The 26,154-nt window shown below is 44.7% G+C and overlaps 2 protein-coding genes across 12 annotated transcripts in view; both read left to right on the top strand.

Moving 5' to 3' along the window:
• Fndc3a (fibronectin type III domain containing 3A) overlaps window positions 1-2,576 on the top strand; it is a 155,102-nt gene extending 152,526 nt beyond the window's left edge. For all 11 annotated transcript variants that reach the window (XM_076545351.1, XM_076545349.1, XM_076545348.1 and 8 more), the window contains one exon: window positions 161-2,576. In XM_076545351.1, coding sequence (XP_076401466.1) covers window positions 161-475 — 315 coding nt within the window. In that variant the 3' untranslated portion in view covers window positions 476-2,576. The remainder of the gene's footprint in view (window positions 1-160) is intronic.
• Window positions 2,577-8,753: 6,177 nt separating this feature from the next.
• Mlnr (motilin receptor) lies at window positions 8,754-10,750 on the top strand. The gene is given in 6 exon segments (XM_076544044.1): window positions 8,754-8,806; window positions 8,808-9,162; window positions 9,164-9,236; window positions 9,239-9,625; window positions 10,265-10,395; window positions 10,397-10,750. Coding segments are annotated over 6 exon segments (1,146 nt in total). The 3' UTR covers window positions 10,544-10,750.
• The last annotated feature ends 15,404 nt before the right edge of the window (window positions 10,751-26,154 follow it).

The following is a 26,154-nucleotide window of genomic DNA, read 5'->3' as shown; positions in this document are numbered from 1 at the left end:
TGGTCAGCACATGCAAGTGTCCACACATCACACGTCCACAAAGATGAAATCAGTGATACTCAGAAGCTTTCGGCGTCTAAAATAATTCCAGAACATGGCTGGGCTAATATTTTCTGACCAGGCTTCATACTCCATTCTTTTTCCAATATTTCCTTAATAGATTTACAAGGGCCCTGATACTTCATTCCGGTATTCCAGCCTTCAGCTGAACTGTGAATATCGATTTCGAGTGTGTGCCATTCGCCAATGCCAAGACCCTGTGGGGCACCAGGACCTGGTAGGTCCCTACAGCACCACAGTGCTCTTCATCTCCCAGAGGACAGAGCCGCTGGCCAGCGCCAACAAAGACGCCGTGGACGGCGTGCGGACCCGGCGCACTCTCAGTGACGAGCAGTGTGCCGCCGTCATCCTGGTGGTGTTTGCTTTCTTCTCCATTCTGATTGCCTTTATCATTCAGTACTTTGTAATCAAGTGAAAATATATCTTTATTTTTAACACTGTATTACATTTTATTTTGTCATGTACTAAAATTATTTCTGTATTGCTTTTACAAAATGGTGGCATTTAGCACTGGCATTGAGACTATATTGAAACATGGTTTGGGCATTTTCAGTGCTCATGTTGTTAGGCAAAGGCTGGCACTTCATGAGAATTCAGCCACAGGAACATCAGTTTGGGGAGGGCTTTTTGTTTTGTTCTTTGGATGGGACTTTTTTTTACCCCCCTTTTTCCTTTTTTTTAAATCCTCCCCACCCCCCTTGAATATGCCTTCTAGTAGGACAAACTTTCTAAAAGGCAGCATTTATGAGTGTTTTGACCAGTTAGCATGAGTGTAACAGTGATAACCACATCTGTTTGTTTCGATAATGATTGCCATGTGAAAATTTCAAATTGACTAGAATTTACACTCACATGCTCTACGAAACTTGTTCAAGTCTGATGCTGTGAAAGCAATCTAGTGCTATATTTCTACCTCCTCATTTGTCTTAATTGTTTGGTAAGTGAGATTTTGATGAATAACTGGAGGGCTTTGCAAACAAGAACTGGATGAAGGAATCTGAGTGAGAAAAAGAAGCTTCCTGTTGGGTGAGTGTGGAGTTCTCCTTACACATACACGTGAATTCACAATTGAGTCCAAGAAAGCACAGACCCAGAAATATTGATCTTTACTTAAACAGTACCTCTTCTTGGGATTTGAGAACAGAGAACTTTTAAATAGTAACTTACTGGTCTTTTAAACTGTGTATGTGTATAAGTGCATACATGTCCATAAGGGCTGTGTGCAGACTGTCAGGTAAGGAGACACATGTCCACACTCATCACCTGATCTAGGCTGACTTTGAAGGACTCCCAATGGTTTTTGCAGCATCTCCTATAACTACTGCCGTTGCCATCAGAATTTCTAATCAAACTCAACCTTTTTGTTTGGGGTACCAAATCTGAAGACAAAATTAATTTGCACCAGTAAACTTCAAGCTGCTTTCTTGAGAAACTAATGTTTAATGTATAATGTCTGTTTTGGATACTGTTCCAAATTGTTGATTGCATGTGGGTACCGTTGCATTAGAGCACTTTGCAAATTGCATAGTTCATTAATGTCTTGTGAGCTTGCATTTGTGAGTTGTTGGATGATCAGATTGAATTTTGTTGTATCACATTGTACATCTCGCCTCGATGTCAATGACTGCCAGTAATAATACAGTCTGCAATGAATTTATATGAAATTTTTGTTTTATCGCATCTGTTATCTGTAGACATCTGTAACTAGCTTCTTTAATTTATTATTTGAATTTTAGAATAGAGAATCACTAATTTTTAGTTGCTGAGTTTTGCATTTTAGTGATTATTAAGCACTTCTGTCTGTCAAAAAGAAATGTATGTTTTGTGCTTTGAAGATCTCTGAAGAATTTCCCTTGTAATAGAATGGGCATGTATTGTAATTGTTTTATGTCAAATGATCTGCGCTGTAGAAAAAACATTAACCTTTGTTCAAAAAAAGAAACGGATAAACTTGGCCTCTCCAAGTGGTAAGAAAACTCTGTCACTATAATATACTGTATGTTTACATTTTATTTAATCTCTTATGAATAGGGTGATGACTTGTCCCCCAAACAACTGCGATTACGATTGTTTTCTAGAAACTTCTTCAAAGTGCCACGTTTGGCAGTACAAATGAGTCTTGAGTGTAAGAGCCCAGAGATTTCTATATAGTTGAATGTCTGAAATGGTAAAATGTGCCACACAGTGGCTTATGTTTTTCATAGTAATTCAAATGAACGCCTATTTTTGATAGTAAATGTCATTTAATAGTGTCCTCGCCATTTGAGCCTCGCTGCAAAGCTAGTGCAGAGGAGAAAACGGTTTTTAATGTAATCTTGATTTTACCTCATACACTGTACATTCCAAAAACTCAACTTTTTAAAGATTATAAATACACTACCAAACATATCACCTTAAAATTGTATAAGGTTGAGCTTCATACAAGTGGAAAATATAATCTCATAAGAATACATAAATATGTAGCAAAAGTATCTGTAAAATCCATGGAAAATAAAAGTTGTATCATTCTTTTTTGAGATATGTTTTTGTGTTCATACACAGTTCATCATTTGCTGCCTATTGTAAGAAAGTGAAATATCCCCTCTCTCCGAGGGGCTTCCAACAGTTTTCCCCATGGTATCTGAGCTTCAGCCTGAGGGGACACAGACTAATTATTCAAGTAAGAGTCCAGTAGACTCAAGAGTGAAATTAGAAGCTTTACTCCAGTGCTCAAGAGGCAAATATAAGTGGGTCTGAGAGATCCGGGCCAGCCAGGGCTATGTGGTGAGACCCTGCCTCAAAAGAAAAGAGTTTAGAAGCTTTGTCCTAATGAATTCACCTTGTACAATTCCTTACGTGTCTTGTATGCTTTACATAAAAAATAAAAGGTGATTTTGGTATAACTTCTCATTGGAAAGAAAAAGAGGAAAAATTCTAGTCCCATCTACTTGAGAGGCTGAGGCAGGAAGATCATCTCAGCCTAGGAGTTAGATGCCACACTGGGCAACATAGCAAGAATCTCTAAATAGAGGGAAAAAAAATGCCCAGGAGAAATAAAAACCCTGTCTTGAGTTCCTCATCCGTTAAGGCTTTCCCACCACCAGAAGCCCAGAACCTAACTTATGATGCTGTTGGGTCTGCTCCACTGAACAGCTCAGCTTTTCCTCATCCCCCACTAACAGTCCCACAGGCCTCCTCTAGAGTCCATTGCTATTTTGATGAATCTCTAATCGCCACTGTGCCATGTGTGTGGTGCCACAGTGAAGCTTAAAGTCTAGGCTGAGGAAGGGGAGGTCCTGGACCAGAACCATCATCACTCCACAGTACCAAACAAAGAAGAGAACATCAGAGTCCCTTACTGCCCTGCACCTGTCGCCTGTTTGGCTTTGAATACATTGGACAGGGATATTTTATACATTAGCCTGAGCTTTCCAGGACTTAGTTTGTAACACAAGTACTTTTCACCAATGTGGAGCAGATAGATGGTCTATCTGCAGAGAGACCTCACGTGTGCTGGTCCAAGGAGGCAGGCACACAAAACTGTTTTAAAACCAGAAGTGATCCTCTACCATCAAAAAAGGTGATGCTGTCATGTTTTAATCCTTTCGTCTAAGTCAGCATTTTCTCCCTTGTGTTCTTTTTGTTTTTGAGATGGGATTATCTATCATGTAGCCCAGGCTAGCCTTGAACTCCTGTCCTTCCTCCATCTGCAGTGTGCTGGAATCATATATGTGCAACCAACATGCCCAGTTTTCCCCTGGTGGTCTTAGAAGCAACTCAGGAAGAAGAATTGACAAAATAAATATACATAATAGTGGTCATCAACCTGTCAGAATTTACAGCTGCCCCTTCAGATGTTTAGGTAGTGGCAGCTTTTCATCTCGTGGGGAATGGGGTGAGCTTACCATTGTCCTGGCCACACTGAGCCTGCCTCTTTTCCCCAGGGGGAGCTGAGGTGAGCATTCACTGCAGTGACAGGAAGCTGTGTCGTAGGTAGCCCTGGCCACACCTGAGCCCACATCCTGGTCAGATCCTAGAGGTTTATTAGGGAGAAGCGAGCTCTAAGTCTTCTCTGCCAGGTTCCTCTTCCAAAGCCAGCTTTGCTGTCTCTGCCTTTTGCTTAAGATGCCTTTTCTGGAACTGGTAAGGTGGACTGCACTTGCAGGCAAGCCTGAGGACCTGAGTGCAATCCCTGAAACCCACATGCTAGGGGAAATACCTCAGTAAGCTGTCCCTTGAGCATGGCACACAGGTGTTCTTACACAGAAACCTCAGGATATGCCTGAGGGTGCAGAGAACTTGGGTACACACACAGTGGACACCAGTCCACAGGTGGCAGCCTTTGAGGGATAGGGACCCAGACCTGCCACACCTTTCCTGCTTTACAGGAAGTACTGAAAACCTGAAACATAACATGAAATTTACCAAATCTGGTTTGTTAAAATGTTAGAAAGTGTGGACTGGGGATATCCTAGCTCAGTAGTAAAGCCCCAGCTTCATGTGTCCCAGGCCCAGGACCATGCAGATAAGTAGCAGATATGTTACAAAATGTGTCAGTTGCTGTGGTTGCTCACATTCCTAGGACTGCCTCAGATAACTGCCTTTCTGTGGAGAAGAGGCCAAACCTGTGAAGTCTCAAGTTTTCGGTGAAATTCAAGTTGTGGGCATTCCCTAAAGCCTTTCTCACCTACCCTCATAATTTAGTTTCTGAAAGACTAAGCCCTCCCTATATCTGCTAAAGTTACAACGCCCAGCAGGAGACTACAGTGCTCAGTGGCTTTACCAGTGGACTGTGCAGCCCCAACCTTTCTGGCTCATATGAGGTTACTAAGAGGCTATTACCCTAAGCTGTTAAAGATTGAGTTAAAATATGCAAGGGCTCAAACAGCGTGCACTAGCTCTTGTAATCAGGACATCTCAGCCTAGGAGGCCTCTTAGGCCTCCTGACACACCAGAAGCCTATTAGGGGCTTGACCCTCTTGCTTTCAGAAACGCAGGGTCTGAAAAGCAGGGCCAGACCTGCATATATTCTTGCCCCCAACAAATACTAAGAGAGATGCTTAGGTGAGGAGAGATGTCTGCAGCCCCGATCCACTCAAAAAGCCCCCTCGTCAGATGACCTGCTGGCACGTGGCTCTGGAACTACCATGTAAAGTTGGTCAGTTCTTAGACCACAGAATGTCAATAAGCAAGGCTCAGCTACACCCTCAGGACTGAGCCAATGTTTGAAATTCACCATAGTCCTGCTGTCAAAACAAAAACAAAGTCACTGTGATTCATCTCTCCCTATCAGTGATTCACCCGACTAGTGATAGGCGATTATCAAAGACATCTTACAAATATTTACCAAATTCTCATTTTCTGAGATGTGCCAATCCAGACAGCAGAGAAGCAGCTCTGGGCGCAATAGATTAAAAACCCTGCCTTCTGGTGCACCAGATGCTGATATATTTATTAAATGAATAGCCAAGTGAGCTGAATAGTACGTTTATAATACTCTAGAGAAAATGGAGAAGGGGATACCTGCATACCTGAATGGAAGGCACACACAGACTAGGGCTACACTACACACCTGATGTGGTGGCCACTTGAAACAGCCTTCTTAGGTGACACTAGTGGATGAGCAAAGGAATCGGGGTACCTTCAGCAGAAGTAGGACTAGCCTTCCAAGCTGCAGAGCAGAGTGGAAGAAATGAGAGACTCAGAGATTGGAAGCCCAGGCAGCCCAAGTGTTATGAGTCCAGGAAAGGCCAGAGACAACTCATGACAAGGGAGAAGGGGACATGGAAATACAGTCTAGCCAGTGCCAGCCCATGCCACCAAGAACACAGTTAGGTACCCTTGTCTTCTAACTACACAAAGACCTTTAAGCCACCTGTCCTAACCCCCAATGCCTAGATCCTTAGGGATTCAAAGGCAACCCAAGAAAACACTTACTGGACCTTCTGTTCATTTGCCCAAGCTGCACCCTGCAGTACTCTGGCTGCTTCATCTTGCTGCCCTGCTACTGAAAGCTTAGGGGAAAACATCAATTATAGATGAAGACACTACATTGTCTCTTCGAAAGCCTGGGAAGGAGGGAGGGGAGGGGAGACTTGAAAATAAACTCTTGAACTTTATTGAAGATTTGGAAATGATTCAGAAGAAAAAAAAATATACAATGTAGGAGAGGAAGGGAATTGATTAAGTGATGGGATGCTTAAAGAGGTCAAGCTGACTCCAGCAACAAGGCTTATTCATTTGTCTAGTGGAGGAAGGAAGGCAGGATGGTGTGGTGGTGGGACAATATAGACATTTCCTTCCCATTACTTCTGTTTTGTCAGAGAAATTGGATGCAAGATCACCATCCCAGAGTGAGAGGGAGAGGAACTGAGGGTTAATGGAGAGGAAGGTTCAGGGCAGGAGTCTGAAGAGTGAGGGAGTAACTGAGGTAGGGAAGGTAAGTATTCTGGTGGTGAATGTTGGGGAGAAGCTAAGGCAGTGATTCTCAACCTTCCTAGTGCTGGGACCCCCTAATACAGTTCCTCACGTTGTGGTGATCCCCAACCATAAAATTATTTCATTGCTACTTCATAAATAAGTTTACTACTGTGATGAATTGTAATGTAGCTGGGCAGTGGTGGCACATGCCTTTAATCCCAGCACTTGGGGGGTAGAGGCAGGTGGATTACTATGAGTTCCAGGCCAGCCTGGTCTACAGAGCGAATTTCAGGACAGCCAGAGCTATACAGAAAACCCTGTCTTGAAAAACAAAAATAAAAACAAAAGAGTAAATGAATTGTAATGTAAATATGTGATCCCTGTGAAATGATTCTTTAACCCCACCCCCAAAGGGGTTGCAGCCCACAAGTTTAGAACCACTGAGCTAAGTCCTGCTAAAGGTATGCATTTTCAGTGAAAGGCAGCAAAGTGGGAGCATGCATGGTGTAGGCGGAGCACAGCTTAACCAGAGAGGTGGCTGTGCTCTGGGTGGAATGGGGTGTTGATGAAGATAAAGGCAAGGACACTGAGGGTGTCGCTGCTCGTGAAATTTAAGTTGGGAAAGGGAAGAAAGTGAGGACCTGAGGCAGGTGAGAGACAAGGAAAAGACAGAAGACCCAAACAGGGTAAAGGATTACCAGAATACCCATGAGGAAAAGTGAGCTGCAAAGAGCCAGGCAAGAACAGGGATGCACAGTCGTCGGCAAGGTAGAGGTGGGCTCCCGAAACCTTAGGATAGGAATAAGTTCAGTTGGGAATAACGGGAGTTGGGGTAAGGGGCCTGGTTGGCCATTGATAGAAATGAAGTCAGCAGTCCAAGAGGCCAAGGTCATCGGGGAGGTGTGATTTGTCCCAGTGCTTTGCTTACTGGAGACAGGGAGGCAGCTGAGCCTCAGGGAACAAAAGTGAGCAATGAGGTCTGGAGAAGGGGGTTCTGGTGCAGTTTGGTGGAGGTAGGCTTTAGAACAGCAAGAAAGCAATGATAGAAAACAGCCCTCATAAGGGCCATGCTTCTTGAATATACAAGGCAAGCAAGGGCAGAAGGCATTTGTCCCGAATTTCAGGTCTAAAAGAGAAGGAAGAACTTGGGGAGGAGAGGTTCAATTTTTTTATTTTAATTTCTTTTTACATTTATTTATTGAAGACACGGTGACTTAATTTTTTCACCTTTCTTACATTGACTTTTGCATATGTACACATTTGTGTGCCACAACAATGCATGTGGATGCCAGAAGACAACTTGCAAAGAGTGTTCTCTCCTTCTACATGGAGGGATGGAACTCAGATCTCCAGGCCTGGCAGCAAAGGCCTTTGCTCCCTGAGCATCTCACCAGTTCAAGATTGAAAGTTTAAATCACAACAGAATGAATGAAAAGCTTTGCTAGACTCCAGTTTGTTTGCGAAGATAAAGGCTTTGGCCAAAGGGCTGTTGAGAAAGGCCAGGGTTAGGAGAGGGTGATGGAGAGGGAGACAGGGAGTGGAGCTGAGTGGGCTGTCCAAGTTCTAGTGGACCTTAAATACTTGAACACCGCTTGGTCCATGCCCACGAGGACTAGGTTGACAACACAGAGCCCGATGAGTCGGAAGCCTCGGCTATTGTGAGAGACTACAAGAAGCTGACTCATAACACCTTTTTCACCTTTTCCTAAATTTTTGTTCTTTCAAAAGTTTGGCATAGTCTTTTGTGTTTTCAGTTTAAAAACACATAGAGTGTGAAAGCATTTAAGTGTACACAAACCCAGGTTCTTAGGGGTAAGTTTTTGTTGTTTTTAACGATCTTGTTTGTAGATTTGAGGGATCCGTAATTTGATGCACACCCTCCACCCTCATTTGTAAACTTACAGAGGTGTAAGGACTGTGCAGGGACCAGATGTGAGACATTTTCAAGGCCAGGCAGCAGCTCTGTCACAGGACCAATACTAGACCCAGAAAGGGCTCCAATGCCTGCCTGGACTGCTCTCTTTCTAGCTAGGATGGCGGCTTCCTGATAGCAGGTGCCCTCTCCCACCTTCAGGACGCAGTACCTGGGCTTAGCCCCTCAGAAGACCCTTCAGGGCTCCTAAGATGCGGTCAGTGTCGCGAGGGAACGCCCTGCAAAACCTAGGGACTGGGAGACAGTGTCCAGGCTGGAGCTGGGGGCTGGCCACGTGCGGAGGCGGAGGCTACCCGCATCTCACTGCACTCCCGGGGACAATGCACTCCGGGTTCCCACCCACCACCTTGTGGTGAGGGCAATGAACGCACTTAGGCAACCCACAGCCATGACCTGGAATGTCAGCGACCGTCCTGGGCGCGGGGGAACCGCTGTGGGGCGCGCTGCAGCTGTGTGATGAGCCCCACTGCTTGGCATTTCCCCTGGGGGCGCTGATGCCAGTGACCTCGGTGTGCCTCAGCCTGTTCGCCCTGGGTATGAGCGGCAACTTGGTGACCGTGCTGCTGATGGAGCGCTACCGCGACTTGCGGACCACCACCAACCTGTACCTGGGCGGCATGGCGGTGTCCGATCTGCTCATCCAGCTTGGGCTCCCTTTCAACCTGTACCATCTGTGGCGCTAGAGGCCCTGTGTGTTCGGGACACTTCTCTGGCGCCTGTCTCTCTACTTGGGCGAGGGCTGCACCCATGCCACGCTGCTGCACGCGACAGGCACTCAGTGTTGAGTGCTACCTGGCAATCTGCCGTCCGCTACGAGCACGGGTCGTCCTTGTCACCCAGAGCCGCTCATCGCCGCGCTTTGGGTAGTGGCATTGCTCTCAGCAGGGCCCTTCTTCTTTCTGGTGGGCGTCCAGCAGGATGTCCTCCCCGGCCTCTCTGCAGGTCAACCCCTCGACCCGGGTCCCGCTGCCCCTCGGGTCCTCGTGGACACCAGTGCTGTCCCTGCCATCTTTCGAAACCGAGGCTGTGGAGGCTGCAGCGCTGTTATCGGTGAGTGCGATCCAAGCGCCGCGCAGCTCGAGGAGCTGAGCATCATGTTGTGGGTCACCACTGCCAACTTCTTCCTGCCCTTCCTGTGCCTCAGCATCCTCTATGGGCTCATCGGATGCGAGCTGTGGAAAAGCCGGTCCCCCGGGGAGGCCTGACCAAGGCGCGAAGGGGTCCTTGTCCTGAGTAGGTGATACCAACCCCCTCTCCAAACACTGTTGGGCACATCAGCTTTGCTCCTTCACCTGTAGATTTGTTTCCCAGTGAAAGTAGGGGATCACGTTGAGCCCTTAGGGTGGGGGGCGGGAACCCGGAGATAGTGAACGTTTTCCAAAGTCGCTGCGATCCAGGATGGGTAACTGGGAGCTCGCTCAGTCTCTGATAGGTTCGTAATTGGCGTTACTCCCAGTTCCCTTGAGAAGATGAGCTTGATTGCTGAAGATTCTACTCTATGTTAAATTATTCTGGAGACTAAAGCGAACCAAAACAAATAACTAAAACTCTTCAGAACTGCTGAGAATCATTTCTAGAGAGAACCAGAACATATTTCTAAAGCGGAAGCGGAAGCCAAAACCACTTGTGGGGCCCCTTCTGGTGTGGAATTGTGCTTACACATTTGTGATCCTAGTGTACAGTTAGAAAGCAAACATCAATGCAGTTCACGATCTGATTTTTTTTATTTATTTATTTTTTTTTTTGCGGGGGAGGGGAGTGGCTAGCATGATGATCTGTTTAAGTAAAGCTTCTAACTCATGTTGCTGTTACTTACCCATCCAGGTACAGGGGACAGGTGGGGCTTTATTTTATTTGAATGAGTTTGCCAAGTCCGGCGCCTGTGTTTTGTTTTACGGTGGCGGTGGTTCATAGCTTGTTGGTTGCCTTTCCATACTGGCAGAATCATTTACATGAACACTGAAGATTCCCAGATGATGAGCTTCTCTCAATACGTTAGCTACCATTGTCGCTCTGCAGCTTTTCTCTCTGGGCGCGTTCAACAACCCCATCCTCTCCAATCTCATTTCCAAGAAGTACAGAACAGCTATCTGGAAACTGCTTCTGACGAGACAGCTCAGGCTGGGGAGCGGGCGTGGGGGATATCTGTAGAAGTGGAGATAAGGGGAGGATACTGCTGGCTCCCCAAATACGATGCCCTCACCATCACACATAAAACAGTTCTAGGACTTGACAGACACGGGTTTATAAGAAAACGGAAGATGACGGAGGGGAGGTTGTGTTAAGAAGACCTGCAATGAGTGTTTGAAATTTTACAAGTTGGTGAAGAAACGCCCAGCATGTTTTGTTGTGGGTTTAAAACAAGGTATGAAGAGCAACCGTCAGTCTTTTTAGTTTCCCTTATCTATGCTCACTTTCGCATTCTGGGATTCCACCTCACTCAGCGTGTTGGGGTGGCCGGGACATCTAGTAGTTCCTCATTTGTTCTCTCTTCTCTAGGAACTTGGTTGCTCGTTTTGTAGTTAAGAGCCTGTCACAGAGAGATGCTGTTTAAAGGCCATCACTTCTGAGATTGGCGGAGGGGGGCTTATTTTTATTATTTGGAATATAAATGTAGTATATTATAGAAGGCAAGAAAACGATGAGTCTGGGTCCAGTAATTAATTTAATTCCCATATAAGGGTGCAAACATTTTTAGAAGCAACTACGATTTCCAGCTAGGTGCTCGTGTTCAGGGGTCTCGCCTTTCTCTAGCTTGGAAGTGAATCAGTTAGTTTAGGAACAATGTTTTAGAACTACTCTTCATAGTGTATGGCAACTCACTGTCCCAACCCCAAGCTGTCTCACTGGTGATGGACTTGGACTTACCACACAGGTGCTCTGTGGCTCGATTTGAGTCTGGTTCTGATTTTCCTACCCACTGAGGTCCAGGGCTTACAGCAAAGTAAAAGTCAGTGGATGAAAAGCAATGCATTGAAAATTCTTTTTGAACGTATGTCTTCAATTCATTGCTAGGGAGAGTGCACCTATGCCTCAGCCTGTATGTGGAGGCAGAGGGCAACTTGAGTTGTTGTTCTTCCATTGTGTGGGATCCAGGGCTCAAACTTGGGGCACTGGGTGCTGGGATCCCAATTTGGGTCCTTTGAAGGAACAGTATGCACATTTATTCACTAGGGCATTTCTCCAGCCCTATAAGCCATATTTTAAAGTGGTTTCCAAAGTTGTGGTTAAGAATTCCAAAGGTGGCCCCAGCACCCACATAGAGTAACTAACAGCCTGTAATTCTGGCACTAGGGGATCTAATGCCCACTCCCATTTGCAGCCTCCTTGGCACCTGTATACACACACACACACACACACACACACACACACACACACACACACACACACTAAAATGAAAATACATATTTAAAAGTGTATGCTTTACAACATAAACATATTTGTAGAGGTCCTCTGTCCTGGCCGACACAGGGATTGTGTGTGAATGGCACCCTACAGAAGGATTCAGAACTGGAGAGTTAGCTCAGGTCACTCACTGATTCAGTGTCTCTGCTCCCAGGTCACAGTTTGGACAGCCTCAGCGGGTGTCTAAATGACTTCATGTCATAGACTACTGTGGCTCCTTTTGAACAGTTACAACTGTAAAGGACAATTAAGCCAGTGGGATCTTGAGATGATAGGTTCCATTACTTTTTCATCATATTAACAGAGGTAAGCTTCCTTCCCTCCCTGCCCCGGGCTTAGCACATGCTGGTATGAAGCAGTACATTGCTCATGTCTGCTTCCAGCTAGTGAGGAAGTAGAGAGCCATCTCTTAGGAAAGTATCTCCTGCAACTGACTTCTCCAGAACTTCAGGGTTTATCAACACAAGGGCTCTGTGGTGAAATATGGTACATTCAGTAGCCCTGTATCACCACTACCTGTCACAGGACAGTCCAATCAGATGCTGAGAAAATGCTACACAGCATTTTCTTCCCCATTTTGTCACAGAACCAACTCACCATCTTCCTTCTCCAAGAATGCCCACTGAAGTCCTGGGAATGACGCAGAGCATTTGGGAGCACTCACAAGACATCCTTGGGATTCTCCACTTAGAGGAACAGCTCTGTGCTGCTTAGAAAAGGTCACTGTGAGGAACCTTCCAGATGATTGTAGAATATCATAGATACAGAAACAAAGACCTCTCCTTTGAGCTTTCTTCTGCATATTTTAGAAAATGGCTATTAACATCATGCCTTCTTATAACTGACACATACTCCCAGGTGTGGACTTGGCAAGAGAGGGCCATCTCTATTCTCTCTGCCATAGGGTCCCTGAGATGAAGCTCATCCTGCAAGGTTCCCATGTGGCCTCTGCCCATTAGTAGACTGTGACATCATGCAATGTCACTTTTTGTTTCATGCAACTGAATAGGTAATAACAGAACACAGAATGTCAGCATATCATATGTAGCAAAAGTTGCGTTGTGAAACTTATTTCATTTGTGCCTTAGTATCTTTTCTGGGACTCAAAATAAATGTATTCTTGTCATGATCAAAATATGTTGGAAAGTTTGTTCTGAGATCTAAAATTGTTCTCCACCCCAGTGCAGACCTGATCAAGCTTTGAGACTTGGCTAAAAGGAAGGTCTTAAGATTCCATGTGATCCCCACACTAAATCAGGAAGGTAAATCAAGGCCACAAGAATCTAGGAGGGTGGCTCCAGAAATTGTTTATAAAGCTATTGGGGGCTGGGCAACTCTAATTTAGACTACCACAGATACTTCCTGGTGGCTATCTTTCACCAAATTGGTATTCCAGAAGATGCTAGGAAAGCTGCATTACCTCTTACAGCCGCACCTCTGAGGATCCTAAACACACCTTTGTCATATTCTGTGGGATAATATGCCACTCAAGCTGGGCAAGTTCCACAAGGAGTTATTTTCTAACACAAAGGAAGGAATTGGAAAGAAGTTGCAGTCCCATATAATCTTCCAGGACACCATTGTTACTTGTGAAAACACATTCCAGTTTCCTTTGTGACTAGCAAGTTATTTCAAAGCATAGAATTTAATTTTCAAGGGCAGAGGCTTTTCTAAACTCCCATTTGTACTTTGGTTTTTCTTTCTTAAATGGCTTTCTGTTCAAAGAACATATTTTATAAAGTTTATGTTTTCAAGTTGTTCTGTGGCTCAAAATGTGATCCATATTGGCAAATGCTCTACATTAAACATTGTAAATATCAGTTATTTCAAAAAATTTGCCAGTTAGCTCTACATTCTTCTGAATTTGTGTATCTTGTGTTCAGTCAGTTATGTTTTGTTGAATACTTAGGGTTTTTGCCTGCCTTAGACTTGGAACATAGTGATTTTATGGCTTTCTTTTATGACTTCCTGTGGATTCTTTTCTCCTCTAATTGTTCTACCGGGACATCCAGTACTATTATAAACATAACTGCTAAGGGCAGGCATCCTCATTTTGATCTCCACCACAGAGGAAAGTTAGTTTCACCACGGAGTGTAATGTTAGCTATGGACATTTTGGGTGTCACATTTATTGAGGCTATTCCTACCCATTCCTAGTTTACTGGGCATTTGTACTGGGGGTGAACCATTTTCTGACTTTAGCATTTAGGGAATGTTAACTTCTCCTTCAATTTGGGGATATTTCACAGGGAGGAGGGTTGTAGAATATTTTTTTAAAGATTTATTTATTATGTTTACTGTGTTGTGCCTATATGCCAGAAGAGGGTGTCAGATCTCATTACAGATGGTTGTGAGCCACCATGTGGTTGCTGGGAATAGAACTCAGGACCTCTACAAGAACAGCCAGTGCTCTTAACCTCTGAGCCATCTCTCCAGCCCCAGTTGTAGAATATTATTGTAACTATGTAAAGATGTGTCACATTCATTTTTGCTGCAGAATGTTACTTTAACTGTGTAAAGGTGTGTTACTTTTGTTTATGATACATTTGTTTGATTATGTAAAGATGTGTTGCATTTGTTTCACCTTGCCTGCCTAAGGCACCTGATTGGTCTAATAAAGAGCTGAATGGCCAATAGGTAGGCAGGAGAGGGATAAGCGGGCATAGAAAATAAATAGGAGGAGAAATCTAGGCAAGAGAAGAAGAAAAAGAATGCGAGAAGTAGGAGAGAATGAGGGACATGCCCAGGGCGAGAAGACAGACAGACAGACAGACAGACATAGAGAAGCAGTGAAAGTAAGATATACAGAAGAAAGGTAATGAGCCCCAAGGCAAAAGGTAGATAAAGAGAAACAGGTTAATTTAAGTTAAAGGAGCTAGCCAGAAACAAGCCTAAGCTAGGCCAAGCATTCAAAGCTGATAAGAAGTCCCTGTGTCATGATTTGGGAGCTGGTTGGTGACCAAAAAGAAAAAGCCTGTACAGAGGAGTCCATATCAAGAGTGCTCTGTCTTGTGGTGGCATGAGCGGTAGAGAGTGCCCCCTGCCTCCACATACCCATCAACACTTGGGGCAGGTGGGAGAGCTGGCCCTGCGGTCATAAGAGCAGGAGAGCCAACCCTGTTAGTCCAAGTGTGGGTGAGCCAGCCCCGAAGTTGTAAGCATGAGAGAGCTGTCCTCATTTATCATCTGGCAGACCAACCTTCTTACAGCTGCCCAGGCCCAGACCCAGGTTTATGACTTAGCCCACCCCAACATCCACCCCATCTATGATCTGCTGGAGCACATGAAGGAACCCGACCCACAGACCCAAAGCTGCAAGATCCCCACAACACAGGGCAACAATAGGATATCTAAGGAAAGTCCTAGGGGGGCCCAGCATCAATAGTGTAGTAGGAACTGGAGGCCTAGAACCTGACCAATGACTCTTTGCAACAAACACTTGCAAGTAAAGATATATGAACAAAGATGTTTACTGTGTGACTCACTGTGTCACATTGCAGCTTCTATGGACATTCACATGGCCTTCCGTGGTAACATGGACCAGACATCACATGGCCTCCTATGGGAGCACAGACCATGAACATCCACATGATTTTAGGTGGCAGTGCAGACCATGGACATCCACCTGGCCTCCAGCGGCAGCATGGGCCAGACATTGGCATGGCCTCTGGTAGCATGGATATCAGCACATCCTCTGACGATAGCATGGATCGAGGATACCAAGACAGCCTTTGAGGACAGCACAGACCCTGGGGTCTTTTGAAGAGGCCCAATCCAGGAAATGAACCGTTTTCTATCTCGGACATCTTGTCATTATTGCTGAGAGTCAGGGTGATCGTGCAGCTGGGCAGAACGTTTCAGGGTAGAACCTGGGAGAGCTCCAGGCTGCTGCATACAGTCCTGCAGGCCCTACTTGTCAACAACATGTTCCCCTGTCCACCACAGTGGGTCTAGTTCCACCTCTCTCCACCATACACAGGTCATCTCCATTCCTCCATCTCTCCCACCTCTCCATCACTTACTTGTTCATTGAAGTGGAACTGCAAAGTGTAGTGTGTCCTACACACACACACACACACACACACACACACACACACACACACACACACACACACACACACACACACCCTAACATCTTACTGCAAATATTCATTGCAAGGAGTCATTGTTTCTGGTTCGAGGTTTCTGGTTTCTAAAGCACCGTAAATACTGGACCACTGCAGAGACTTGTTTCAGCTCTCCCGCTGTGGCCCAGAGTCAGGGTGATCTTGTGGCTAGGCATCTGGGGGGCAGAATCCATGAGCGCTTCAGGCCGCCTCACACCTCCCTGCCTTTGGTACCAGCCACCCTGGCTGTCCTATTGTCTCCTCCTCCCAGCAGGGCAAGCAGCACAGGCTGCAGCCGCAGTGGCTCGGTGCCACAGGCAGGTGAGTAGGATGAGGACAGTGATGACATGTTTCCCGGAGAGCTCCAGGCCACCGCACATCTCCCTGTCCTGGTGCGGACCTCTCTGTGGGTCACCGGGCGTGACCGCGGTGCTTCAGTAATGCCATGTGTCTTGCCTGCTGCCGCGTCTCTAGTCTCACCGTTGTCTGCCATCCATGCTCGTGCATGTGGATCTGCGCCGCCATCTTTTCTTCCAGTTTCGTGAGACCACCTTTTAAAAGCGTCTTCCCGTAAGACCTGCCTTTTCGTGTGTGTTTTGTTTTTTGTTTTGTTTTTCCAGGGATACTGCAGGCTCTCTGCAGACGCCTTCTCAAAGCTCTGGCTCAGGCTTGGTTTTTCAGCAGTGGTGGCGACAGTGGCCTGGGCTCCTCCATGATGGCTGCAGGGCTTTTCATCAGTTCTTTGATATGTTCATGCAATATGCCCCCAGCTCCTCCCAGCTCCATCCTTTCCCTGTTCACCCAACTTTGTGTCCTCTCTTTTTTAAACCCATTAGTCCAATTTGTGTTGTCCATATGTTCTTGGCTGTGTAACTGTCCACTGGAGTGTGATCCACTTACCAGGTCAATGTTCTTAAAGAAACCGGACTGTCCATCAACCCACAGTTATCAATTGCCCATAGCTCTTCAGCTAGGGGTGGGACTTAGTGCCCATTTCCTCTCCCCATGATGGGATTCGATCTGGTTTGAGCTTGCACAGGTCTTGTGCATGCTGTCACATGTGGGTTTGCACGTGCAGCTGCCCTGCTGTGCCTAGAACACAGGGTTTCCTTGCAGTCATCAACTGCCTCTGGCTCTTCTTACACTCTTTCCATCCCCTCTTCTTCAATGAGCCCTGAACCTTGGGAGGAGGGGTATGAGATATATGTCCTATTTCAGACTGAGAATTCCACAGTCTCTTTTCTCTGTGTCTTGACCAGTTGTGACCCTGTTTTAACTGCCATCTATTGAAAATAGAAGCTTTGGCAATGAAAAAAAAATTATGTGTATGGGGATTTTGACTGCATGTATGTTAATGTACCCCATACATGCCTAATGCCATTAGAGGTCTGAAGAGGGCATTATAATCCCTGGGACTGGAGTTACACATGGTTATGAGCCATGATGTGGGTGACGGGAATTGAACCTGGGTCCTCTGGAAGAGCAGCCAGTGCCCTTAACTGCTGAAACACCTCTTCGCCTCCAACCATTGGTAATTATGAGTCTTTTACTACTCCATAAATACTTTATAGTTCACTTTAGGGTTTTGTTTTATATCCGTCAAGGTATTTATTAGAATATCAATGAATGCTGATAAAAGTTACTACTCCAAGTCATTTGGTTTCATGGAATTGTAAGTTAGAGGAACAAGAAAAAAAGCAATTCAACACTAGAAAGTTGTGTTATTTATAACCTCTTTGGTAGAAGAAAAATCATGTTACCTACAAACACTCATGATTTTTATGAAATTGTAGACAGGTAGGGTAGGGAGAACTTGGCTTGCATATTCGTAAGCATCCCACAAGCAGCAGCTTGTAGATACAGCTTTTGCCACTCTATTTAGACATCTGAGAGTGGATGACGTAATTGACCCCAGTGTGAGCCAAGTGAAGACAGACACTTGTGATGCGCTGGTTCACTACCGTCATCATGTTAACTAAAGACTGTGTGGAATTAGGAAAGTTTTGTTTGAGCTCAAACTACGATTTAAATTTGATTATAAATAACGGGTATTATTCAGGAATGAAACCCCAGGAGTTTAATATGTGCTGGGATACATGTCTCTCCTGTGAGCCTGATGGGACTTAGGCTGGAGAGAACCCTGATGACTGTCGTGTTGTGGAAGAATAATGCTCAGGTGTCATGATGACAAGATCAAGCTGAGAAGCAGCGTTTTGCATATGAAACCGAGGCTTGCTTCCAACAAGGGGATATGGGCTGTATGTTCAAGCCTCACAAAATGTGTTGTGTACATAGCTTTTCTCCTTCAGCATCTTGGAGCTTCCATATCTTTTCTCCTTCCCTTTCTCCCTCCTTCTTTTAACCCTGTCTCAAAAAGAAAAAAATCATGTAGTCTGTAGTCACAATGGGGATAGTGGCTGAATGACATGATTGACAGAAGTATAGACTTGGAAGAGAGTCTCCAGCAACCTTACTTAACAATCATCCTTTTTGTTTGTTTCAAGACAGGGTTTCTCTGTGTAACTCTGGCTGTCTCAGAACTCACTCTGTAGACCAGGCTGGTCTTTATGGTGATATTTTATTTGTGCTGAAATGTGATTTTATTTGTATGTTAATAAATAAAGTTGCCTGGAGATCAGAGGTAAAAGCAAGCCATTAAGCCGAAGTCCGCTGGTGGTGGCACACGCCCTTAATCTGATCACATGACAGGCAGAGTCTCTGTGTGGTCAAGGACACAGTCAAGCGTGGTGACCTGAACCTTTAATCCCAGTACCAACCATAGAGACCTGGAGGTCTGTATAGACAGGTAGTGACGAGGAAGTCATGTGGTTGGGTTTAGAGCTAATGAGAAGGCAGAACAGAAAGGTAATAAAAAGACAAGTCACACAGGAAGAAGTCTCTCTCTCTTGGGGGAAGCTACTGCTGATGGTAAGCTAAAGATAGGTGGCTCTTGCTCTGATCTCTTTGGTTTTAACTCTGTATTTGTCTCTGTGCTTCTTATTTAATAAAACTGTTTAGAAATTCGTCTACAGGCCTTGAATTCAGAGACCCACCTGTCTTTGTCTCCAGAGTGCTGGGATTAAAGACATTCATCATCACCACCACCAGGCTTCACATTTCACAACAGCTATCTTTAAGTTGGGTTTTTTTAAAACAAAGTTTTGATTTTTTTTTTTGTAATTATGTCTCTTTTTCTTCTTTCGATTAGGAAAGTTATTTACCATGAGCTAAACTCATTAATTTCTTTTATTTTCTTTCTTCCTTTTTTAGGGGGTAGGTGTTGTTAAATCTACCTCTATATAGAGTGATTCAAGGATTTGTTTTGTTGAGACTTGGACCGGGACAATGTTTATTCAAGTGTTGCAATGTAGTGCATTGAACTCTGGGCCTTGTACATACTAGGTAAGTGCTCTACCACTCTACCACACACACACACACACACACACACACACACACACACACACACACACACACACACCTCAAAGATCTGTTTCGGTTGAGCATTTTGGGATTAGTTTGGCCAATACTCTCTTCAGCAGTTCTTTGCTCCGGAATACAATAGGGGTCCACGGCATACCTGAGAAAGTCCTCATAAAGCAAACCAGAATTGGAAAAATGCTCCTTCTATTGGAGGACATTGAAACTTGTCAACATGCCCTGCAATTTCATATGGTGACTCCCAGATATAGAGCCTGAGAGCAGCAGGCCGGAAGGATATATGAAGGATGATGTAAAGAACAGATAACTGGCCCACCCAGGTGTTGCTCTATCTTGGAGATATTTTCTGTGAGTTATTAGGTTTCTAGTGTTTTACAATAAATAGCCACCAACCTATCAGCTGATAATACAATGTATTTGCTGTGTTAATACCTGAGGGTCCAGAGTCTGGAATGGCTTGGTTGGGTCCTCTGATCAAGATGCCCAGAAGGTTGCATGGAAGGGCCTACCTGGGCTGTTCTCCTTTGAAAGCTCAGTAGGGAACACAGCTTTTAAAATCATTTGGTTGTGGTGATATTTTATTTGTGCACCCCAATAAAGCTTATCTGAAGATTAGAGGAAAAAGCCACCTACTATATTAACCATAGAAGTCAGGCAATGGTAGCAAAGGCCTTTAATCCTAGCATTCAGGAGGCAGAGATCCATCCAATCTCTTTGAGTTCAAGGCCACACTGGGGAACAGAGCCAGGCATGGTGAGATACACCTTTAATCCCAGCACTAACCATAGAGATCTGGAGGTCTGTATAGACAGACAGGAGATGATGTAGCTGGGTGGAGAGAGGAAGTGAGATACAGAACAGAAAGACATATAGGCACGGAGTATTCAGGAAGTAGGTCTCTTTGGCGGAGGATTTCCAAGTGGTAAGAACATGGCTGGCTTTTTCTTTTTGCTTTTCTGATCTCTCAGATTTTACCCCAATATCTGGCTCTGGACTTTTTATTTATAAGACTGTTTAGCAATTTGACTTACATTTGGTCCAGAAGATTTTTGTCCCCTTCAGAATGCTTGGCTGAACCAGCTGGGGTTTTGTTCATTTGTTTCCGGTTTTTGGTGGGCCACTGTACTAGACTTTCTTTTACTTTCTTTTTTTTTTTTGGGGGGGGGGATTCCACCCAGCTCCCAAATAAAGACATGGAGACTTATTCTTAGTTACAAATGCCCGACTTTAGTTTAGCTTATTTATGGCTAGCTCTTTTAACTTAAATTATCCCTATTCACTTCTATATTTTTGTCTCTGGGCTTTTTATCTTTCTTTATTCTATTTGTCTTTCTTTCTTTCTTACTCCATGGCTGGCTGGGTGACTGGCCCCTGGTGTCTCCATCATTCTCTTCTCCTCCTCCTCCTCTTCTCATTCCCCCCATTCTTCTTTCTTGAGCTTAGATTTCTCCTATTTATTTTCTCTGCCTGGCAGCACTGCCTATCCCTCTCCTGCCTAGCTATTGGCCATTCAGTTTTTTAGTAGACCAATCAGGTGCCTTAGGCAGGCAAGGTGAAACAGATGTAACACATCTTTACATAATTAGACACACATCCTTACATCATTAAACAAATGCACCAGAAACAAATGTAACACATCTTCACCCATTTAAAATAATATTCCACATCATTTCCCCCTTTTTTTGTACAAATGAAAAGTTTTAATTTAACCTAGTAAGACTATACATAACAAGAACAATGATCAAGATTTACATTTACAACATCCAGTCCATTTACATTTGGCAAACTTGGAGAAATCACTATTATTAACTCTATCTTGGTGAGTCCAAAGTTTTGTACTTAATTTACCTTCTAACATAACCAAGGAAAACTGTAACTATCTAGTCTTCAACTACATCAAACACCATTAGAAAAACATATTCCCTGAGTAAACAGAAAGTGCAGTGCAAGCCACTTCTAAAACTATAGAAATGACAAGACACCTGGCTGCCTGGACAGCCACCCAAGGTTCTTCTATAATGTTGGGGCATCCATCTTCAGTCTACAGGTCTAGAATATCTGGTAGACTTTTCTATGAAGCAAGAATGTTAAAGGACTGTCCTGCCTCATTTTGACAAAGTTCAGCAGTTGCTTTCTTTTGTGTCCTGCGGAATGTCTGGCCTGTTTGCCTTCATCTACCTTTTGCCTCGGGTTTTTTTTTTTACCTCCCCCCCCCCTATATCTTACTTTAATGCAGCTTTGGAGCCTGTCCTGGATCTCACTCTGTAGCCCAGGCTGGCCTCAAACTCACAGAGATCCACCTGCCTCTGCCTCCCACGTGCTGGGATTAAAGGCATGCGCCACCACTGCCTGGCCTTTCACTGCTTTTCTATATCTGGCTGGCTGTCATCTGCCTGGCTCCTTGCCCCAGGTCTGTCCCCCATTCTTTCCTCCTTCTCTCATTCTTCCTTTTGGAGCACAGATTTCTCTTCCTATTTATTCTTTCTGCCTGGAAGCCCTGCCTATCCCTCTCCTGCCTAGCTATTGGCCATTCAGCTTTTCATTAGACCAATCAGGTGCCTTAGGCAGGCAAGGTGAGACAGATGCAACACACCTGTACATAGTTAACACACATCCTCACATCACTAAGCAAATACAGCATAAACAAAAGCAATACACCTTCACACAGTTAAAATAATATTCTGCACAATAAACAAATGTTACACATCTTTGCCCACAACAGGTGGCTGCTCAGGATACCCTTTCTGCAGAGGCAGATATTACTGGTTCCTTCTTCAGGATTGTTTGTGGTACAGGGCCTACTCCATTGTTCTAAGATTACCCTAAATAACCATGTAATTGAGTCACAAGACTGCACCTGTCCCATATTCTGCTGATCAAAGCCAAATATCAGGGGCCAAAATAATGTTAATTTTATAAAATTTATTTACTTCAGAAATACTGCATAGTATATGCAAGGTGGCATTATTCTTTTCATATCTTTCTACAAGGATGGCAATAATTGCACACTAGGGATCTCCAAACACTAGAAGTAGTTATACTGATGTTCAAAACCAATGTGATTATGTTGTATAGCAATACTTTCAATACACATAGAACATTGTTCTTCTATGACCTAGCATAGCATCCTTTCTCATCTTCCTGACATTTAACCCATTTAAAGTGAATGAGATGTTCACCAAAATCTCTGCCTGGTGTTGCTCAGCTGCATTCTGTGTGGGTGGAGGACCTTGCTGTCATCCACGGCCACTTTCTTGTAATATAACATGGTGTGGTTTTCTCCTCACTCATTCTCTTGTTCTGCTCATTCCTCATCACAAAATACCATTGACGTATATTTAGGATACAGTTTGGTTGCACAACCCAAGATTTGATGTCCTGAACTTATCATCATTTGATGTATTATGATTACTGGGAAGGGCCTTTGGGAAGTGATTATAGGTAGATGATCAAATCCTGATAACTTATCAGGAAGACGGAGAGAAATCATCATCATCATCATCATCATCATCACACACACACACACACACACACACACACACACACACTCCCTGAATCATGTAGTGTGCTGTCCTACCCTAGTCTGTCAGCAAGAAGGCCACTGCTAGATTCACCTCCTGAATCTTGCAACCCCAGAACTGTGGGCCAAAGTAAATTTCTCTTTATAATGAAACTAGTCTGTGGTGTTGCTTGATTAGCAGGAAACAGAGTGATATATTCAATTTACATGGCTTAGATCAATGTTAATCAGTTTTGTTTTTTTTTTGGACACAGGGCCTCATATACCAGCATCTGTAGGCTAGCTTAGAACTCTCTGCATAGCTGTGGCTGATCTTGACCCCACTGTCTCTACCTCTTAAGTTCTGATATTCTAGGCATTGCCACCATGCCAGGCTTTAATTGTCTTAATAGTGGTGGGACTTGATCCTACGGCTTTGCACACATCAGACCATGATCTAACACTTAGCTGTACCCCAGTTCAATGTGGGAAGTCCAAGACGAAGACACCGGTAAAGTCTGGTTTTGCTAACGCCTCTCTGGGTTCAGGCAGACACTATTTAGCTGTGTCTTCATATGGCCTTTCCATTGTACTAATGAGGTAGAAAGCCCTAACTAGCCTCTTTTACAAGGCAAGCACTCCTGCTGGTCTAGGGCCTTGAAGTATGATTTCATATGATCCTTATTTCTACTTTATCCTCTGTGTTGGGTGCCATCCCATTAGCATTTGGGACATCAACCTGCAAATTTAGGAAAAGCACATACGTTCTGTCAATAATGCCCATGATTTTAAACACCATCTTTACTGTGTTTTAAATGATTACCTGCAGTGGCTGTTATTTTTATCTACCCCAAATGTCTGTCTCCCTGGCAGTGTTTTAGTAACAGGCCACCTCTGTGGGCACAGTGATGGAGCATGACCGGGATAAGACGGCCAGAGGCTGCATATGAAGCCTGCATTGTAAGTCATTTGGGGTGGGACTGGAAAATAACTGTGCAGTGATGGTTGGGATCTCCGTAGTCACTGACCTCTTGGGGCAGGAAGAGGCTGCAGTTGCAAATACTTATCACTGGTCTGTCTGTGAGCAGGCTGCCCTGGGGTCTAAATATCCAGCACTCTGCACATGCCTGAGGCCACATTATGTGCTTTTTCCTGTGTTTGATACCAGATGGTGTATTATTTGTTTTTCTTTATTGTGAACCCTGTGTGTTGACATGTTATTTCTTTGTATAATTAAGTTGAATATTTCCACTGCTTTTCAAATTCCATCTTGCTCAGCATTGTTACTAGGTGTGGTGGTGAACACCTTCACTGCAGGGCTCTGGAGACAGCCACAGACACATTGATCTCTGACAGCCTGTCTCATGAGCAAGTTCCCTGCCAGCCAGGGCTACCTTGTCTCAAAATAAAAAATTCACTGTGAATCTAAATGATATTTTAATCCAACTATTATTTTTCTTCTCTGGAACATTGGAACTGTTGTCCATTGTTTTCTGTTGGAATTTCTGGTTTCTTCTTTAAAAATAAATAAATAAATGAAACAGGGTTTCATCATGTCGGTCAAATTTTTGGGCCCCAGTGACTCTCCTGTCTGAGCTTTCCAAGCAGCTAGGAACAGATACATGCACAACCTTGCTCAGGTCATCTTTCAGTTTCTCCTCTCCTACAGAGTCTGCTGATGTCTTCACTCCCCTCTGAGTTCCAGATCACAGCTCACCTAAGCCTCCTGCCCTCTGCTGATGGCTTCAGCTTGTCTCCAGCAATTTGATATGTGGCTTCCACTCCTGTTTCTCTGCGTCTTGGACCTGCACCACAGGTCTTGGTCTGTGGAGTCAATTCCCTGTGGAACACCTTCCTCATTGCTATTCAGAAGATGTACCAAGGCCAGTGACTTTCTCGGGAAATGTATACACATCTTCTCTCCCTTTCCTATGGCTTCCTTACCATAGCACAAACAACCAACACAGGACTCTAATCTCTCTCTCCCCCATCAGGCTTAATCCCTATCTAATACCAACTCCCATTACCATAATTTTTCTTTTAATTTTGAGGCAGGGTTTCACATAGCCCAGCCTGGCCTTGATGTTGCTATATAGGCAAGGATGACCTCTAATTTCTGATCCTCCTGCCTCCACTGCCCAGGTGCTGGGAACTACAGGAGAGGACCACCACACTCAGTGTACGTGGTGCTGGGAACAGAAGCCAGGGCTCCCTGCATGCCAGGCAAGCACCCTACCACCTGAGCTCCCACTACTTTATGTCCTCATTTTATTCTAATGCCTACCTGTGACTCCAAGAAGACGAAGGAATAGCTGCTGGTCCCACACTGCTTCCTCTTCATAGGGGGAATTGCCTTCTTGTATACTGAAATTGTCTTCATTTGCAAAACTTGATGGACCCATGTCTTAGTTAAGGTTTCTATTGCTGCAACGAAACACCATGACCAAAAGCAAGTTGGAGAGAAAAGGGTTTATTAGGCTTACACTTCCACATTGCTGTTCACCACTTGAAGGAAGTCAGGACAGGAACTCAAACAGGGCAGGATCCTGGAGGCAGGAGCTGATGCAGAGGCCATGGAGAGGTGCTGCTTACTGGCTTGCTTCCCCTGTCTTGCTCAGCCTCCTTTCTTACAGAACCTAGGACCACCAGCCCAGGGATGGCACCACCCACCATGAGCTGGGCCCTTCCCCATCAATCACTAATTAAGAAAATGCCTTACAGCTGGGTCTCATGGAGGTATTTCCTCAGCCAAAGCTCTTTGCTCTGATGACTCCAGCTTGTGTCAAGTTGACACAAAACCAGCCAGTACAACCCATGCAACTTGTTTCCCACACGGTCGGATCTTTCACGTCCCTCATAGTAGAATCCTTTCTTCCAGTCACTGGCTGATCTGTACTCTCCAGTCTTTACTAAGCCCCAGCCCTTCTTTCTAAGAATTCCTAATTGAGGCAGCAGGCAGTCAGGGGCCTTTAACTTCACCTTACCAGATGATGGCAGTAGAGCTCCATGCAAGTTTCCAGGTGACCCAGGCTCAGGGAGCAGACTGTGAGTTTCAATCCAGAGAGGCCACTCATAACCAGAATATGTTCAAAAGGAACATCTCTTTAGGAAGGGGCTGCTTGGCCCTGTAGGCTTAAAACGTGTGATGCTATCAGGGAATCCTCTGAGAAAATTGATTTTCCAAAAGGGGTTTTAGGATCTCTTCAATCGAAGATAAAATAGAAAACCTGCTGGCTGTGGATTAGCACGAACCTCAGGTAGGATATTCCATGGCTCTAGAAGCAGGTGAAGGGCAAAAACCCAGCCACTGCCTT

The sequence above is a fragment of the Peromyscus maniculatus genome, chromosome 9 (assembly GCF_049852395.1).
Source record: "Peromyscus maniculatus bairdii isolate BWxNUB_F1_BW_parent chromosome 9, HU_Pman_BW_mat_3.1, whole genome shotgun sequence".
NCBI classification, from domain to species: domain Eukaryota; kingdom Metazoa; phylum Chordata; class Mammalia; order Rodentia; family Cricetidae; genus Peromyscus; species Peromyscus maniculatus.
This window is presented reverse-complemented; position numbering and strand designations above follow the sequence as displayed.